The 18,972-nt window shown below is 54.9% G+C and overlaps 1 protein-coding gene across 2 annotated transcripts in view; it reads right to left on the bottom strand.

The window, feature by feature from the left end:
- Positions 1-17,297, bottom strand: part of Arid3a (AT-rich interaction domain 3A) — a 33,558-nt gene extending 16,261 nt beyond the window's left edge. The window contains exons 1-3 of one of the 2 annotated variants that reach the window (XM_004654867.2): positions 17,202-17,297; positions 13,367-13,996; positions 12,539-12,839 (exon numbers count right to left, since the gene is read on the bottom strand). In XM_004654867.2, coding sequence (XP_004654924.1) covers positions 12,539-12,839; positions 13,367-13,740 — 675 coding nt within the window. In that variant the 5' untranslated portion in view covers positions 13,741-13,996; positions 17,202-17,297. Of the gene's footprint in view, positions 1-12,538; positions 12,840-13,366; positions 13,997-17,106; positions 17,169-17,201 lie in introns of those variants that run through there. The other variant, XM_045135333.1, reaches the window with a different exon arrangement.
- Positions 17,298-18,972: the final 1,675 nt, after the last annotated feature.

Genomic DNA, 18,972 nt, shown 5'->3' with positions numbered 1-18,972 from the left:
CCAACAGGCAGACGGATGGATGGATGTATCAATGGATGTATCAATGGGTAGATAGGTAAAGTCAGAGTACACTCAGTTGGGGAGGAGGTGTGGTGTGTTGGATGGGATGGATGTGGACCTTGGAGCCCCTCCCTCTCTACCTGCTCTTCCCGCCAGGCCTCAGTTTTACCACTGTGGGGTGGTCACTGCGGTCAGGTCAATTCTGACCACCAACCAATGAGAAGTGGCCCTGAGTTTGATATTCAGAAGAAGAAAGCTGATGAGGGAGGACGTTAACCGGGCTCCGGGGCCCCTGCACACAGCAAGGCCTTCATAGATGTCCGCTGTGCAACGTCAGCACTGTTCCAGCCCTCTCTGGTCTCAACCTGGCCACAAGTGCACCTGTCTGGCTGGGGTCTTCCCTGGCCGGCTGAGGCCACACTCTTTCATTTCCTGTCAGGCTGGCAGGAAATTGAGGAAGTGATTCTGGGCAGGGCAGAGACATCTGTCTGCCGGGCAGGCCCCGAGTCCCCTCCAAACATACAGGGCGCCCCACCCACGGGTAGATATTAATAGTGCTTCTGAAATGACCGCTTGAGCGCTTGCTCCCAGGTGTGGCTTTCTGAACTTCCCACTCACGAGATTCAGGGTCTTCCGAGGACCCTGCACCCAGCCCTTCAACTCCTAGCTGGCTGCTGTGTCTGAGTCAGGGGTCGTGTGGGAGGCCCAGTCTTCACGGGTGACGTGGGCAGGGGAGGGGGTACACTGGGGGCACGCAGGCAAAGGACACATGAGCAGGGAGATTAGTGGGCGGGGGCAAGGCTGCTCAGCTCCCAGGCCGCTTCACAGCTGGGGAAACCGAGGCCCAGAGCAGGGCAGGGCAGTGGAAGGCCCAAAAGAAGGAGCAACTGGGACGGCAGCTGTCAGATGCTGCTGGGTGGGTTGGAAGGGAGTGGTAGTCCCAGAACTGACTCAACATGGCATGCCAAGGCTGTCTAGGAGAACCCTTAGCCTCATGGGATAGAGAGGGCCTGAGCCCCTTGCACAGGTGGCCAGGAGCCCAAGGGACTCGATATGAGTGGGTGAGATTCAAGAAGGAACACCACACCCCAAAGTGTCTGGCACTCGGGGACACTGAGACAGGGGCTGCAGAGTCAGAAAGATGCCAAGTGTTCTGATCCCAGCACTAAGGAAGCTGAGACAGGAGGACTCCACCATGTTCCAGCCAACCTGGACAATTTGGTGAGACCCTATAGCAAAATAAAATCTAAGCCAGGCATGGTGGCACACGCCTTTAATCCCAGCACTCGGGAAGCCAAAGTAGGAGGACCGCTGTGAGTTCGAGGCCACCCTGAGACTACACAGTGAATTCCAGGTCAGCCTGGGCTAGAGTGAGACCCTTCCTCGAAAAACAAAAACAAACAAACAAACAAAAAAGTAAAAATTCTAAGTGGTAGATGTCCATCTAGAGTCCACAGTGAGGGCTGGGGGCGTGGCCAGAGGCAGAGTGACAGCCTAGAAGCCACAGTGAGGGGCAGGGGCGTGATCAACTCTTTCCCAGCAAGCAGCAGCATGGTCCTTCATACAAGCCCTCCCAGCTCTAAAAGCATCAGATGGGACCCCCTCCTGGCTGTCATGTAGCTGGGGTCACTGCAGATGATCCATGTAGCTCCTACTGCAGCAAGCTAGCAGAATGTTGGGACAAAGTGCCCCTGCCCCAACTGGGTCCAAAGTGTCCCCATGACAGGACACTGACCGCCTGAAACCCAAGTCCCAAGATGGCAGCAAAAAGGAAAGGGGCCACCTCCCACTACTGTGTCCCCAAACTGTAAGCCATGGCATGGTGGAATCCCAGGGTGATACCACCAACGATGCTCTCTGTACAGGAAGACTGCCATCAACCATGTGCAATGACCTCATGGAGAAACAGAGTCCATAAATGAGACATGACCTGTGGGAGTCCTGTGCATACAGCTAGCGCCTACTTGACGTCCTGTCCATCTGCTACAAATAAACACTCATTAACAAGTGTGGTCATAATAAAAAGCCAACCACTCTTTGAATCAAATCTTGCCTCAGTTTTACAGATGGGGAAATTGAGGCTGGGGGGAGTTGTGGATGGACTGGTCTAAGGTAGAGCTGCAAGATGCCACACCACCTTCATGTCCCCTGATCTCTTGATGACCCAGCAGAACGGAAGAAAGCTGAGGAGCCCCATGTCAAGGTCACCGTCAAGAGCCACAGAGGCACGTGTCCTCCAGAGATGCCAGGCAAAGCAGAGGTGTGGCGCTCTCATACGCAGGGACATACCCCGTCCTGTGCCCCACAGACAGTCCCCCTCTCCCGTGAGACAATGACCCAGACAGACCCTCGTGTGCCCCACAGGGCAGGCCAGACACAAATGCTAGTCACCAGGAACTCCTGCAGCCAGGTGTCAGGTGTGTCCCCAACCCACACAGCAGGCACTCCAGTAATGCTAATGGAGGGACAGGGTTCAGACAGACAAAGACAGGGACATGCCACCCTGTTACCCTGTGAGCTGAGCAGCCAAATCCCCCCCATTCATCTTTAACGAGGGTCTGCAGGGTCTCACCGTGTAGGCTGGCTTCAGTCAATCTCTAGCCTCAGCTTTCTAAATAGGAAATGGGGGAGGGTTATGAAACAGGGACACCAGGCTCTGTCATGTGGCATGATGTGTGTCCCTTGCCCAGAATATGTGAGTCCCTGGGTGACAGAAGCGTGTCCTCCAGTCTAGTCTCCAATAAGCTAACTGTGAACTTGTAATCAGAAATAAGGGGCCATCAGGGTGGCCTGGGCACTGACCACGCCTACTGCGGTTGACCCCCTCTTGGCCCCATAGACCCCAGCCTAGCCCTAACCAGGGGGCAAGACTGTGTCCCCGTGCCCAGGCATTCAATGGCCAGATTAGTTACCGTTTAACCCCATGACCCTCAATTGTCCCTGGGCTGGGAAGGGGCGGGCCGCCGCCATCGCCCATGTGCCACCCACCAGGCTACAACCTGCCTGCTGGGGGCCCTGCTTGAGGCAGTTTGGAGCCCAGGGTCAAGCTGCGGCCGGCATGTGAGCACTGGGCAGAGGGTCTAGCCATGTGGCTGTAGGGCCATGTGACACCAGCCTGTTTGAGAAGATGTGTAGAGGATGCAGGCCGTCGCGTTTCTGCATCAGGCTGGGAACAGAGGCAGGGACCAGGCAGAATACTGCCCTGGGCTCATGTGAAGCCTAAGTGCCACGCACCCTGTCCATACCTCGGCAGCCATCAGGGCTGTGTCAGCACCATCCACTGCCAACCCACGTGGGCACTGGCTGGCAGCTGACCTGCGCCTGGGGCTTTCTGGAATCAGTGACTGAGACCACAGGCCTCACCAAGCAAGCGCAAGGGTAATGGTTAATGGGTCCCTTGTGACCTCCTGCATCAAAGGCAGGAGGGGGGGCAGTGGGCCCAGAGCACGGCCACATGGAACAGCCCACAGGGGCTGGAGCGCTGGCTCAGTCATAAAGTGTCCGCTGTGCCAGAATGAGGATCTGGGCTTGGACCCCCAACACCCACATGAAATGCCAGGTATGGTGGGTGCACTGTGATCCTAGAGCTGTACAGTCCCTAGGGCTCCCAGGCCAGCTGTCTAGCCTGAGTGCACAGCGCCAGGTTCTCTCAAGAGGTGGATGAGGAGATGGCTCAGTGGTTAAAGGCGCTTGCGCCTGCCAGCTCGGGGGTTCAATGCACCAGTACTAGCGTAAAGCCAGATGCCAAGTGATACATATGTCTGGAGTTGTTTGTTTGTATTTTTGTTTTCTTCTTTTTGAGACAGGGTCTTGCTGTAGCTCAGGTTGACCTGGAATTCACTCTGTAGTCTCAGGGTGGCCTTGAACTCATGACAATCCTCCTACCTCTGCCTCCCCAGTACTGGGATTAAAGGTGTGCACCACCATGCCTGGCTGGAGTTTGTTTACAGTAACATGAGGCCCTGTTGCAGATGCACATGCCCTCTCTCTAAATAATTAAACATACTAAATAAAATATTAATTTTTTTCATTTTCATATTTATTTATTTTGACAGAGAAAGAGGTGCACCAGGGCCTCTAGGCACTGCTAATGAACTCCATGCATGTACCCCCTTGTGCATCTGGCTTACGTGGGTCCTGGGAAATTGAACTGGAGTCCTTACCCTTCACAGGCAAACACCTTAACCACTAGTACATTCTTATGTACGTTCGTTCGTTCTTTCTTTCTTTCTTTCCTTCCTTCTTTCTCTGTGCCTCTTCCTCTCTATCTCAAATAAATAAATAAATGAATATTTTTTTAAATGTATTTTAATACTGGGCGTGGTGGCACACGCCTTTAATCCCAGCACTCAGGGAGGCAGAGCTAGGAGGATTGCCATGAGTTCAAGGCCACCCTGAGACTACATAGTGAATTCCAGATCAGCCTGAGCTAGTGTGAGATCCTACCTTGAAATATATATATATATTTTACCCTACCTTGAAAAAAAATGCATGGTTTTTTTTGGGGGGGTTGAGGTAGGGGTAGTTTTTTATTTTTATTTTTTAAATTTATTTATTTCAGAGAGAGAGAGAAGGGGGCTCCAGGGCCTGCAACCACTATAAATGAACTCCAGATGCATGCACCCCTTGTGCATCTGGCTTACGTGGGTCCTGGGGAATAAAACCATGGTCCTCTGGCTTTGCAGGCGAACACCTTAACTGTAAGCCATCTCTCCAGCCCTTAAAAATATTTTTTAAAAAGAGGTAGATGGCCAACGGGTGCAATAGTGGCACGTCTGTCATGATGGAAATCAACTGCCCTCCAATTGGACTGGAGGCCCGCTCCATGGGGGGAAACACATCCCTGATACTGAAAACTTAAAACAGAGGTAGTCATAAGCCCTAGGGGTGTAACATCTGCTGATGTCTGGAAAAATGTATATACTATGCTTATCAAACTGCCCAGTAAGCACTTCTCTTAATATTTATACCCTTATATTAACGCTACTCTCACTTTGGGTAGAGAATCTTCTCTTTTCAGATGGCACTGACTTTGGGATGACTCAGAAGGTATCATAGTGCTAGAAAGAAGTGACTGGAGTACTGAGTAACATCTTGATCACACTTTCCAAGGCTCAGGGTCTAATGAGGAAGAGGTGGTGGAAAGAATGTAAGAGCCAAAGAAAGGGTAGGACTCCTTACAACGTGCTCCCTCCAGACATAAAATGGCCTGGATATCCATGACCTCATAGTGCCTGACATTACCTACACAAGACCATCATAAGAGGAGGAAAAGATCATGACATCAAAATAAAAGAGACTGGTTGAGATGAGGAGGGGATATGATCGAGAATGGAATTTCAAAGGGGAAAGGGGGGGAGGGTATTACCATGGGATACTTTTTATAATCATGGAAAATGTTAATAAAAATTGAGGAAAAAATTAATTAATTTAAAAAATGTAAAAAAAAAAAAAAGAGGTGGATGGTGTTCCTGAGGATGACCCCTGTGGGTGTCCTCTGACCTCCACACATGGGCGCACATACAAATACACCGCCCTGCACCTGTCACACCCATAGACATACAGGATACTGAGGACAGATGTGTATGGACACATAGTGTGCCCAGACACCAGGGACACCCCAACTATGTGTCCACATAAAACGGGCATGTGAAGCCCACCACATTCTGGGGCAAGCACAAAGATCATAGGGGAGGGGAAAGACGCACAGATGCTGCCAGATATGTCCACGTGGCTCACATCCACAAGAGCCACAAAAAGCAGCCCACCAAGGCTCATCCCAGGGAGCCCCGACATGTCACTCTCCGTACCACCTGCCATGCCACCCACCTGGTCTACCCACTTCCGCCATGCCACCTGCAGGGACAGGGACAGACGGCATTGGGGATACGGTGCCCACAGGCAATGGCTTCTGGTCTACAGCGTGTGTTATTAGAAAGAGTGGGGCGGGGAAGGCGCTCAGCAGCGGATCACAGGGTGAGGAAGCTGGCTGTGGCAGCAGTGACCCTGTGGCGGTGACCCAGTGGCCGGGTGGTGGCATAGGGACTAGATAAGGTCCTTCCGGATGACTCAGCGTGGTTCCCGGGCTGGCACGGGCTGGGGCACAATGCCAGATCTGGCGAGCAGGCACTATCCCAGTGCCCGCCACAGCTCACTGGCTTGGCGCCAGAAGCCACAGGGGCTTTGATGAGGCTGCACTGCCCACCCCACTGAGGGGCTTCCCTGCACCTCCTGTCTCCACTCCCGGCAGCCCCAAGAAGTCACCAGGCCAGGGCTGGATGCCAACTCTGGCTCCTAGCCCAGAGACAAACACACTTATTCTCCCACACCCCAGACAACACAGCCCTCGAACCAGAGACTGACCTCCGGGTCTTTGCCCCAGGCCCCAGCACAGGCGTCTCCCCACCCCCACAGGCTACGGACCACCAGCCTTCCTTTCCTTCCCCAGCTCCTATCTCACACCAACGCTCCCTTCGAACCCAGTACTGGTTTGCCTTTTCTTTTCTTTCTTTCTTTCTGTCCTTTTTTTTTTTTTTATGAGGTAGGGTCTCGCTCTAGCCCAGGCTGACCTGGAATCCACTATGTAGTCTCAGGGTGGCCTCGAAGTCACAGCCATCCTCCTACCTCTGCCTCCTGAGTGCTGGGATTAAAGGTGTGCGCCACCACGCCTGGCTCCAACTCTGGTTCGCTAAAATGTTCTATTCCTAGAAACTGACCCTATTTTTCTCTGCCCGGTGTGTGGGCTTTTACACACACTGCAAAACCCCAATTCCCATGCCCCTTCCTCTGGGCAGCTTTCTCTGAATCTACTTTCCCTCTAGTCCTGACACCTCACAGGTCAATTTCTAGTTGTGAATGGGGCAGGGAAGCTGGGGAGGTCAGGGCAGTCACCCGCCCCAGGGCCTACAACCTCTTCAGAAATATTCCACTTTTCCTCCCTCCAAGAACGCTTGTCTAGTTGTCTTCTGGAATTACACGAAGGCTGTAAAAAAAAAGACAGGGGCTGGAGAGATGGCTTAGCTGTTAAGCGCTTGCCTGTGAAGCCTAAGGACCCTGGTTCGAGGCTCGGTTCCCCAGGTCCCACGTTAGCCAGATGCACAAGGGGGCGCACGCGTCTGGAGTTCGTTTGCAGAGGCTGGAAGCCCTGGCACGCCCATTCCCTCTCTCTCCCTTTATCTGCCTTTCTCTCTGTGTCTGTTGCTCTCAAATAAATAAATAAATAAATAAATAAATAAATAAATAAATAAATAAATAAATAAGACAGTGTTGGCCAGGCATGGTGGTACATGCCTTTAATCCCAGCGATCGGGAGGCAGAGGCAGGAGGATCATCTGGATTACAGTGCTGGGTCATAGGGCTTTGACTCCTCAACCTGCCCAGTCTTCATGGCCTCCAGGAAGAGAAATAGGCTTGGAGTTGCAGACAGTGACACCATGCCCACCCATTCACCCTAACCAGAACCTCTCTAATGGGGACTAGGGGCAGCGTGTGACCATCACTGCACTGTGCCTCAGTTTCCCCACCTGCACAATGGGAGTAACTACAAACCAAGGTTCCTTCTTCATGTACTGAATGTGGACTTGGATTTCTGCTACCTTGTAGTCTTAAGCAGAAAACAGCAGCCAGGTAGCCCAGCTGGCCCTGAACTCACTATGTAGCCGAGGATGACTTTGAACTGCTGATCCTCCTTCCACCTCCCCGGTGCTGGACTGCTAGACATGCACCCGCACACTCAGTTCATGGGGTGCTGGGGTACAACCCAAGGCTTCATGCATGCTGGGCAGGTACTCTACCCACTGAGCTATAGCCCAGCCCCCTATCATTTCTGTGACTTTGTTTACTTGTTTTGTTGTGGTGGTGGTTTTTGTTTTTTTCCCCTGGAGACAGGGTCTCACTCTACAGCCCAGACAGTCCTGGAACTCGCAATGCTCCTGCCTCAGCCTCCTGAGTGCCAGGAGGGCAGGTGTGTGTCACTATGCCTGGCTCCATTTCTGCATCTGAGCTCACATTCAAGTTCTGTTGTAAAAGTAGGTTTTGCCTTGTAAAACGGCGGGGGGAGGGGAATCTCCACATTTAACCCAAATCTGAGCCACAGCCAGACAGGATGCCACCCCACCCCCCACTGTGGCGGTTGGAATCTCCAGTCAGTTATGACAAGTGTCAGTGAGGACGTGAAAGGGCCTGGGAGCTGCCCACAGGGAATGTGGACAGGCAGCTCCAAGGATGCAGTTTGCACTTCCCCTAATAGTTAGTATAGAACTCCCACCCTGCCCAAGAATTCCACCCCAGGCAAACACCCACGAGAAACAAGCCCATGTCCACCACCAAGCCAAAGGGCACAACAGCCTGGTGCACACAGGAAGGTAATGGGCATGTGGCATAGGCCACCTGTGTGCTGGGATACCATGCAGCCAGGAACGTATATCACAGCTTGGAGACACCTTGAGGACACCCTGCTCAGTGAGAACCAGACACAAAAGGCCACACAGTGTGGGACTCCATGATAGAAAGTATCCAGAACACAGACAACTCCAGACATATCGAAGTGGATTCATGGGTGCTGGGAGGGGATGAAGTGACAGGTCAGGAGAACAGGAGCGTTGGGAACATTCTATAATCGATAGAGGTCCTGAATGCATTTATCTATTTGGGAATATGCTAAAAAAAAAAAAAAAAAACACAGACTAGAGAGATGCTCAGTGATTAAGATGCTTGCCTGCAAAGCCAAAGGACCCAGGTTCAATTTCCGGTGCCCACATAAAGCCAGATGCACAAAGTAGAACATATGTCTGGAGTTTGTCTGAAGTGGCTAGAGGCTCTGGCATGCCTAGTCTCTCTATATATCTGCCCCTCCCCCTCTCTCAAATAAATAAATAAATAAATAAATAAATAAATAAATAAATAAAATATTAGAACACAAAAAACCAGGTGGGGTGACAGACACATTCCTTTAATTCCAGCACTTGGGAAGGGAGGCAGAGATAGGAGGATTGCTGTGAGTTCGAGGACACCCTGAGAGTACAGTGAATTCCAGGTCAGACTGGGCTAGAGTGAAACCCTACCTTGAAATTCCAATAAAAAATAAAGAAAGAAAGAGAGACAGAGAGAGGAGCTGGAGAGATGGTTTGGTTGTTAAGGTGCTTGCAAGCCAGATACACAGGTGTCACATACATCTAGAGTTCGTTTGCAGTGGCTAGAGGCCCGGGTATGCCCATTCTCTCTCTTTCTCTCTTTCAATGCTCTCTCTCTCTCTCTCTCCATAAATAAAATATTTTTTAAAAACGACTCAATAACTTGGAGCCTAGCATGATGGCTCATAGCTGTCATCCAGCATTTAGGAGTTTGAGGCAGGAGGTTTCCAAGTTTGATACCAGTCTGGGCTATCTAGCAAAACCCTGTCTCCAAAAACAAAAAGACTGCCAGTGTGAAAAATCACAGGATAGGGCTGGAGAGACGGCTTGGCTGTTAAGACGCATGCCTAAAAAGCTTAAGGACCCCAGTTCAATTCTCCAGGTCCCACGTTAGCCAGATGCACAAGGGGGCACATACATCTGGAGTTCATTTGCAGTAGCTAGAGGACCTGGCTTGCCCATTCTCACACTCTCTCTCCCTCCTTCTCTGTCTCTAATAAATAAATAAATAAATAACAATAAAAATATCTTTTAAAAAAAATCACAGGATAGCAGGGCATATGCCTTTAGTCCCAGTGCTCAGGAGGTAAAGGTAGGAGGATCACCATGAATTCGAGGCCATCTTGAGACTACATAGTGAATTCCAGATCAGCCTGGGCTAGAGTGAAACCCTACCTTGAAAACCTTAAAAAAAAAAAAAAAAAAAAAAATCACAGGATGGCCACTAGGAGCCTGGGTGTGGCTGTGTGGGTGACAGGAAGCCAGCAGGACATGCGTCTGATGCCACAGTTCTAATCACAGCCTGTGACCAGTCCCAGTCCCTGCTGGGCATGTCACCAGGTTGGGGTCCTCCCCAGCCCAGCTGCCCCCGCCCGGACCTACGTACGGCCCAGGGTGGATCCCAGCTGTCGAGGATCTGGGATTTGCAGGCGGAAGTCAGCTGTGGCGCTGCCAAGACGGGGAAGGAAGACGCGGAGACGGTGCCAAGCAGCTGCCGGCCAGCCAAGGCTGCCACGTGCCAGGAAGGGAACGGGGCGGATGCCAGAGTCAACATGGCCTGACTGGGGCCCCATGTCTGCAGGGCTGTCTGGGCCCCTGTTGACACAGGCAGTCCAGGTGTCCAGCCAGCTGGACAGAACCCTGGGTCTGCCACAGACAAGTGCAGCGTGGCATCCCAGGATGGCAGTGCCAGCCCTGTCTGCCATGACATCCTAAAACCCACCCATCCGCCATCAGCAGCGGCGTGGCATCTAAGCCCTACACACAGTTGTACCTCAGGACCTTTGCCCGACTTTTTCCTCTATCACATCCATTTGTTGGTGCGTCCGCGTGTGTGGTATGTGATTGCATACATGTCGCATGTGAGTGTGCATGTGGAGGCTGCAGACTGATGTCGCATGCCTTCCTCAACTGTGCTCTGCTCTAGCCTTTGAACCCTGCAGCCAGACTAGACAGCCAGCAAGTCTTCTGCTCAAGTGCCAAGACTCCACCACACGTCACCACACCTGCTTTTCTGGTGCTGGGGATGTGAACCCAGGTCCTCATGCTGACATGCAAAGCACTTCACCCACCAAACCATCTGCCCAGGCCCTGATACAGATGTTTAAGTGCACATCTTGCTGCACAGGCTGACCCACATGTCCTATCCTGGGGTCTCAAGCAGACCTACTACATCACAGGCATTCTCATTCCCCAACCATCTTGCAGCCACGGACATCACTGTCTCTTCCCTGGACCCCAGCCCCTAATGACGGGCATCTGGGTAACTAACTGGGTATTCAGTAGGTGCTCAATGCATACCTCCTTGGTCCGCAGTTTCCCCATCTTGGATGCAGAGAAACCCAGACAAGCCTGGCTGTGCTTCACATCTGACCCCACACCCAACCTTTGTTCCCATAGCCTTGGGGCTCCGGGATCAAGACAGCTGACTGGGTCCTGAAGCCTGGGCCAGTGTGGAGCCCTGAGGCCTGGCAGAGCACACCAGTTTCCCACGGATCTCACACCCCCCAAGGGGCAGCCTGTACCTCACTATTTTCTGGGTTGGCCATGATACCCACCACGGGGTGGAGGGGTTTCACATATATGGGGGCCTTTAAAGGCCACAAAACTTAAGGAAATTGGCATCAGAAGCCTCTTTCCAAAACAATGGATATTTTGACTCAGCTATAAAATGTGACATAGAATAGCACATCCCGCCTCTATGCTAGACCAGGGAACTATGAATGTAGCCACATGGAGCCAACGTCATCTATGCAAGCACAGAACCTCAGTGATTTCCACATAAACCACAGTGTGTCCAGTCAAAGTGTCCCATGGAGCCAGGCCACAGCAGGAGGCGTGACTCTGTCCATCAAACCCAGGACAGTGACGTCCTCAGCTAACAGGTTAGCTGGCTGTCAGCCCAACAAGCATCCCAGCAAGCCAGGGCGAGAGTTGGAGCCGGAAGGGGAGCCGCCCCACCCAGCCGGCCGTGTCTCAGCAGGTCCTAAGAGGGCAGGGAGGCCAACCCAGCCCGGGTTCCTCAAAACTCTCCCTGCTGCCACAGGGCCTTGGTATGGGCTGAGGTACCAGTAAAAAATACCTTCTTAGCCATGCCCATACCTAACCCTCACCCTCACACTTACTTACCTCTAATCCTAACCCATGACCCTCACCTTTAATCCGAACCCCCTAACCCTGACCTATAACACTCACCTCTAATCCTAACCCTAACCATAACCCTCTAACCCTCACTCATAACCCTTGCTCCTCACCCATGACTCACCTCTGACCCTCACCCATGATGACACCCACCCCCCAACCCTCACCCTCACCCTCACTCCTGGCTGCCCAGCTCAGCCACGTCTCAGGCCTCATCATCTCTGGCCCTTTGTTTCTCTGTGCCATCTCTGACCCAAACTTCAGCCTGGGGACACGGGGGGTGGGGGGGGGGGAGGAACCACCTCTGGCCCATCCCTCATGGTCCCCACTTAGAGCTGAGGCCACGTCCTGGGCCACAGCAGGCCACCACAGAGCCCACACAAGCTCCGAGGTGGTCAGACCCAGCTGGCCGAGGCTGGAACACAGGCTAGGCAGCCACCATCTGGTTTCCATCTGGCGGACATCAAAGGCTCCCGCATGGCCACTTCCTCAGGCTGGGCCGCCTGCAGGGAAGGGCCAGGGCGGCCCCAGCTTCCTCTGCACCCCGGGAGCCAAGGAATCCTGTCTGGGGATCCAAAAGAGCCCCCCAGTCCTGACCGCCCACTACGAGCCTCCAACATGCCAGCTCTCATTGTCACCTCCACCATGTTCACGCGTCATTGGCCACCAAATGTGCCCGAGGTATCGTGGAGGAATTGGAAGCCCTCAAAGGCAGAACTAGACAAGCATGGCCTCGGCCACACTGCGACACCATGCGCATGGCCCACCTGTTTAAACTGCTCCTCATAGGTCCAGTCTCCATGGTCTGGCGGTGGCAACTGGGGTGTCGCATGTGTAGGGTGAGCCGGGCTGGGTCCTGGCCTCTCAGGGCCAAGTGCCCTGGGAACTCCATCTGTGCGGAAGGTCTGGGAGGGCTGTGCCTTGCGGGGAAACAGGCCTGCGGAGCTGAGGCCCGCAGGACCTGGGGGACCCAGGCTCTCTTCTTCCTCCTCCTCTTCCTCCTCGTAATCATCTTCCTCATCCTCATCCCCCAGGTCTTCCTCCACTTCTTCCTCCCACTTTGGCTTCCTGCAGTAAATACAGGACACCCACGGGTCAGAGGAGAGAGGTAGGCACCACCAGCAAGGTCCATTTACTGTCCCAGCCTTAGTTTCCCCTCTAGATATGAGACGAACAGCCACAGGCTAATCAGGTGGATCCATGTTCCCCTCCCACCTGTGCCCAGGTTCCTACATTGGGCCCCAAATCATCCCACCAAACCATTCCTGCCCCAGGGCCTTTGCAGAGCTGTTCCTGTTGCCAGGCCTGCTTTAATGGCATTCTACCCTTCCTGGAGGACACACTAGCCCTACTTCAAATGCAACTGGTGGCTCCCATGCTACTGGGATGGTAGTATAAGTGTCTAGGGTCACTGGAATGTTCTACTACCCAAGCTACTCTCCCCAGTCAGCCCTGGGGAGGACAGAGGTCCGTCCGTTCTTAGTCTGGGTGACCCAGGGTGCTTGCTCAGTGTACAGAGAGCCCCCTCGAACACCTGTCTGGCCCTCACTTCAGACAAAAGCCCTGGACAGCGATGTCCCCAGATCTCAACTCACAGGTCATCATCGGAGCCCACGTCCTCAAGGTGCCTATCTCCTTCACTGGGCAGGGCAGGCGATCCCAGAACCCCTTCCCGGGCGGTGTCTTCATCCTCAGAGCCAGGAGGCCCGTCCTCCGAGCCCCCTGGAGAAGACGGATGACCCAACCCTGCAGCTGCGGCTCGCATGGCAGCCAGCGCGGCCATCTGTGTCCTTTGTACCCTGGCGGCATTCTCTGGCTCTCTGTCCAGCTCTCTGTCCTCTTCAGTGGTTGAGGGGCAAGCCCGGGTCCCTGTGGGGGGCTCAGGTGGTGGCGGCTGCCGGGCCTCCAGCTCTTGGCGGGCTCGCTGCTGCCTCTGCAGGAGGGTCTCCATCACTGCCTGCAGCTTCATGGCCCTGCGGGCCGGGCCACCACCACCCCGGACACCAGGGACTGGCGGCAGGGGTGGCCCCTGCGGGGACGGGTCCCGGCCCGGGGTCTCGGGGGAACCGGGACAGTGCAGGGTGGCGGGCAGCGGGGGCGGGGAGCCGCCAACTCAGGCCAATGGCTGGTGGGGCATGCCAGTGCAGATGGGCAGGCGCCTCCTGGTCACGCTGGACACTTGGGGACAGCAGGTAGGTCTGGCTTGTTCACGTGTTTTCAGAGATCTGGGGGACATAGCAAGAAATGAGGTCAGACCACACCTGACCCCTCTGGCCCTCGGGGACCTTTATCCCCGAAGTCAGCTCCAAAGATCACTGGGAGAGTCCTTCACACCTGTTCTGGGCACAGCTTCCCCATCCACCTGTCCCCCACTCCTGGGGACTAAGGGGTTGAGTCCCCTTGCGTCTGGCCCAGCGAAAGCGACTGTCACCTTGGGTTACTGTTTCATTAATAGAATTGGTGGGGGAGGGACCAGATGTCCTTTACTTCTGATTGGCCAGAGCTGACTCTGGACCCAGAGTCCCTGTGGGTTCTAGGTTCTGAGTTCTAGCTGCAGTTTGTTCTAGAAAGGCCTTGGATACCCCTTAGTCAGACTAAGAGACAACATTGGCTCAGCTGCCCTGGGCAAACCTGCCTGCTCTTGCTCCCACTTCAGGGCCTCAGTTTCCCCACCTGGGTGAGAACAGCATCTACCTCATGGAGCTCAAGTGGGGACAAAGTGAGTTTGTGACGGGAAAAGCAATATGTGGTGGGCACAGGTGTCCATTTTACACCTGAGGGAAACTGACTCTCTTCTTTAGGGATTGAAGACGCCCAGAGCTGGTGTCTGAGGGACATCAGAACCTCCCATGCTGCCCCAGGCCCTGCAGGGGACAGAGGCCTAGGATTCTAAAGAAGTAAATGCTGTAGAATGCAACCCACTGTGTCCCTACCTAGGGTCCTCTGGGACCACTACCAACCCTATCTTCTAGATCCCACCCAGCCTCATAACCAGCCCAGGCCACACCCCCAACCCGCCCAAGTCGCCAATAAAACTGGGCAGAACCCAGCAGGCCCCAGGCAGATGTCTCTGAGCCAGGGGACAGTGGGGGAGGGGACAAACCTCTTCTGAGACATAGAGTCCAGGGGGACCACCCTCAGCCTAACCTGACACCCAAACCCCAAAAGCCACAGGACCCATGAGGCTGACCACCCAAAGAAGCTACCAGCAGCATGGTCTCCTGGCAGGTGGCCATACTTGGGACATGTATAGTGACCTGCTTTTGAAGTGGGGGTAGGGACTCCTACTGTACAGAACCCCATGTAAGGTCCCCTTCCAGGCCAAAAGCACAGCTTGCAGCCCCCACCCCCACCCCCGGACATTAGCTTCCCCAGTTCCTGGGGCTTCCAGAGGTGGCAGGGGTATCCCTATGAGAAAAGGGAGCAGGGTACGTTCCCAAAGGGCCTTGTGGGCCATCTTAGATCCAAGGGTCCCAGATCACAAAGACCATCTCGGAGGCAAAGTGACCGTCCAAGCCTGGTCCATGGGAATGACCACCCAGCCCCCATGCTGTGCTCTGCTGGTTGTCGCCTGCCACCCCAGGCCTAAAAAGTGCTGAGGGGACATTTCTGTCCATGTCTGGCCTGGTCCTGCTCCCCTCCCCCACCTCCAATAACATCAAGCCCCCCCCACGGAAACGCTGGAGGTGACGCCCCCTCCTCCGGGGTGGGTGGGGGGACAGAAGGGAAAAGGCCAGAGGAAGCCACACCTCCCAGGCGTCCAGTCCCCCCACCTCCCAGGCCAGCTTGGTTTAATGACCCTTCCGGGTCGCCTGGTGGGGGAGGGGAGCAGGGTCAGGCCTCCACGTTGGTAGGGGGCAGCTGCAGGGGGGCAGGTGGGAGTCCCAGAGTCCCCCCTTTGGGAACAGGCCTGGATGCCATCTACTCGCCCTCATGGGTGTCATTAACCCTAAGCTGGTGACGCCCATCCTTGAAGAGTCCTCCCCCCTAGCCCTTTGTCTTCAGGCCCCTCACCCCCCACTTTATGACAGTCCTCTAGTAAGAGGGGGCTTGGGAAGGGGTGCAGGGTGATCATATGGCACTGGGTGGGGCGGGTGTGAGGAGGGGACCCAGAGCCACAGCCTCACCCCCTCCTCCAAGCCTGGGGGGGGGGAGACAGAGGTCACCCTCTTGGCCAGGCCTTGCAACACACGGGTTATTTAGTTGTGCAAGGCCCAGGCCCGCGGGTGGTGAAAGGGGCCCCTCACTCCAGCCAGGGAAGCAGGGGGAGGGGCAGGCACCCGGGAGGGGGCTGAGAAAGTGGGGAGGGGGGCCCCAAGAGGAAGTGAGAAAAAATAACATACATCCCAAGAAGTCCTCAGTAGCCAGATGCAGAAAAAATTAAAAAAGAAAAAAACCAAAGACTTCTTGGAAAGAGACGGATTTGCATGGGGGGGAACCCCAGGTCACTAAAAACGGAAGGTATTTGACAAACCCGCCGCCACAGACGTTGCGATTGACACACACATGCGCACCCAGCTTCCTGAGCCTGCTTTTGTGTTTGGGGGCGCTAGATCTGGGTCGGTGGGAATTCCTGCCTCACCGAGGACCCCTGAGAGACATCGGGGACCCCTGCGAGTGACAGAGCCCAGGCTGGGGTTAGGGACCCTTTCAGGACTGCTCACCGCCAACCTCCACAACCCACGGGGATTTCGGGGAAAAAAGAAATCTTAGTATATGGGCGTGGTGACACGCGCCCAAGGTCTCCCTGACCCTTGGGGAGCTGCGGCAGGAGGATGGCCGTGAGTTCCAAAGTAGCCCTGGGTTCCCTAGAGTTCAAGGCTAGCCTGGACTACTACCGGGGGGGCAAGACTGTCTCAAAAATACCCCCCAAAAAATCTTTTAAATTTTCTAATAACGAAGTGGAAGCTGCAAACCCCCGAGGCAGCCCCCGACCGGACGCGCCCCGAGCCCAGCGCGTTTCCTTCCGCTGCGTGGCGGGGAGGATACGGGCCCACGACCCCCGCCGCCCGGGACACTCGGGGGACCCCGGGGAGGCTAAGGAGGGGCCCACAACTCCGCTGACCTACAAACCGCCCGGTCGGAGCCCCGGCACCAACTTTGGGGTCCCCCCACTTTTCGCCGGCTCCGCAGTCCCCACCCGCCTTCCACCACCCACCCCCCCGAACCCCGGGACCCTGGCCCTGGCCGCGCGGGGCAGCTCGGGGGTCGCGCCCTCCCTGGGGTCGGCGCCCTCCGACTCACCGCGTCCCCGCCGCGTCGCGGCCCCCGCCCGCCCGCTCGTCCGCCCGCCCGCCCCTCCCCCACGGCCGCGGACGGATCGCCGGGGACCGACCGCGCTCGGGGCCCGTGCCCAGCCGGGGATTCGGCCCCGGGGACGCTCGGGAAAGGGGCTGGCGAGGGGTTCCCGGTCCCCAAAAAGCGACCCACCTAGTCGCCCTGGGTCCCCTTCACGCACGATCCGGAGCCGGCGGACGGGGCTCGCGAAGGGAGCCGCACGCAGCGCACGGAAAATTTTCAGGTCGCGGCCCCTTTAAGTGATAATAAATAATAAAAGGAAGGGGAACGGCGCTGTACGACGCCCCGCCTTCCTGGGCTGAGGGGCCGTGTGCAAAGTGCCAGCCGCGGCCCCCGGCGCACAAGGCGCGGAGGGACGGGAGGGCGGGACCGTGTGGACGCGCGAGGGCGGATGGAGATCCACACCAGAGTCGGGGTCCCCCTCCCCTACCCCACTACTGATACGAAATGGACCTGGGTCCAGAACTCTCCCCGTCTCAGCTGCAAGCTGAGATGGACCTGCCTGGGGCTTGGAGTTCTACCTCTGCCCCTCATACCGAGCCATTTTCCCCCCCCCACCTCCCCGCCTGGTTTTCAAGTCTGTGAAATGGGCTTAAAGACCAGGTCATGGCCCGAGCTGCGGGGATTTATGGACCATCGGCTGCCGACCCTGTTTCCCCCTTGGGGACAATGAGGTGCCTGGGATCTCCATTTCGCAGATCAAGAAACTGAGACATAGTACAGGACACAGTGACAGTGTAGACCCGGATTCAGCGGGGCCCCAGATCATCTCTCTCACTCTCTCTCTCTCTCTCTCTCTCTCTCTCTCTCTCTCTCACTCACACATACACACACACACACACACACACACACACGAGCGCGTGAAAGAAAGGGAGAAAGAGTGAAAAAGATAGAAAAGAAAAATATCAAAACCCATCACCTAAAGCCGGGCGTGGTGGCGCACGCCTTTAATCCCAGCACTTGGGAGGCAGAGGTAGGAGGATTGCCATGAGTTCAAGGCCACCCTGAGATGACAGAGTTAATTCCAGGTCAGCCTGGACCAGAGTGAAACCCTACCTCGAAAAACAAAACAAAAACAAAAACAAAAACAAAAACCTATCACCTATATATACATCATTGCCCTAGAGGGTAAGCAGTCTAGAAGACCCTCAGATAAGGGCCTGGGCAGTAGGAAGGCCCCAAAACTTATTCAGAGATGGCTCTCCCACCAAAGGTTAGAACCTGCAGCTGCTTCCAGTGAGGGGACCCCTATTTTTAGCTGAGAGAGGGAGCTGGAATTGCTGGCTCTGCATATCGCCGGGATGTCCACGGATGCCCTCGCGGGGGTGGTCAGCAGCGTGAACTTAGGTCACAGCAGACATCTGCAGACCCTCAGAACTCAAGCCTACAAGGCTGTATAGATAATTTTGTACGTCCCCTGTAAGCTTTAGATAACCCCCCAAACCAGACTGATTCTACTGATATGTAAGAAACAGCCTATTCCTTTTGTCCCAATGCACTGGTAGAGAAGGAGCCTCAGAAGTGAAATGCCAGGGCTGGAGAGATAGCAGTTAAGGTGCTTGCCTTCAAAGGCTAATGACCACAGTGTTCCATTCCCCAGTGCCCACAGTAAAGTCAGATGCACAAGGTGGTGCATGCATCTGGAGTTCATTTACTGCGAGTGGAGGCCCTCGTTCTTCCATTATGACTCTTTTCTTTCTTTTTTGTTTTGTTTTTCAATAATAGGGTCTCGCTTTAGTCCAGGCTGACCTGGAGTTCATCAGGGTGGCCTCGAACTCACAGTGATCCTCCTACCCCTGCCTCCCTAGTGCAGGAATCACAGGCATGCGCCACTATGCCCGGCTGCGGGCACATTTTTAACTGAGGTTCAGGTGGGGTGCGAATGACCCGCCTCCCAGCGACA

The sequence above is a fragment of the Jaculus jaculus genome, chromosome 15 (genome assembly GCF_020740685.1).
Source record: "Jaculus jaculus isolate mJacJac1 chromosome 15, mJacJac1.mat.Y.cur, whole genome shotgun sequence".
Lineage (NCBI taxonomy): Eukaryota > Metazoa > Chordata > Mammalia > Rodentia > Dipodidae > Jaculus > Jaculus jaculus.
The sequence above is the reverse complement of the archived record's forward strand: the minus strand, read 5'-3'. Positions and strand labels throughout refer to the sequence as shown.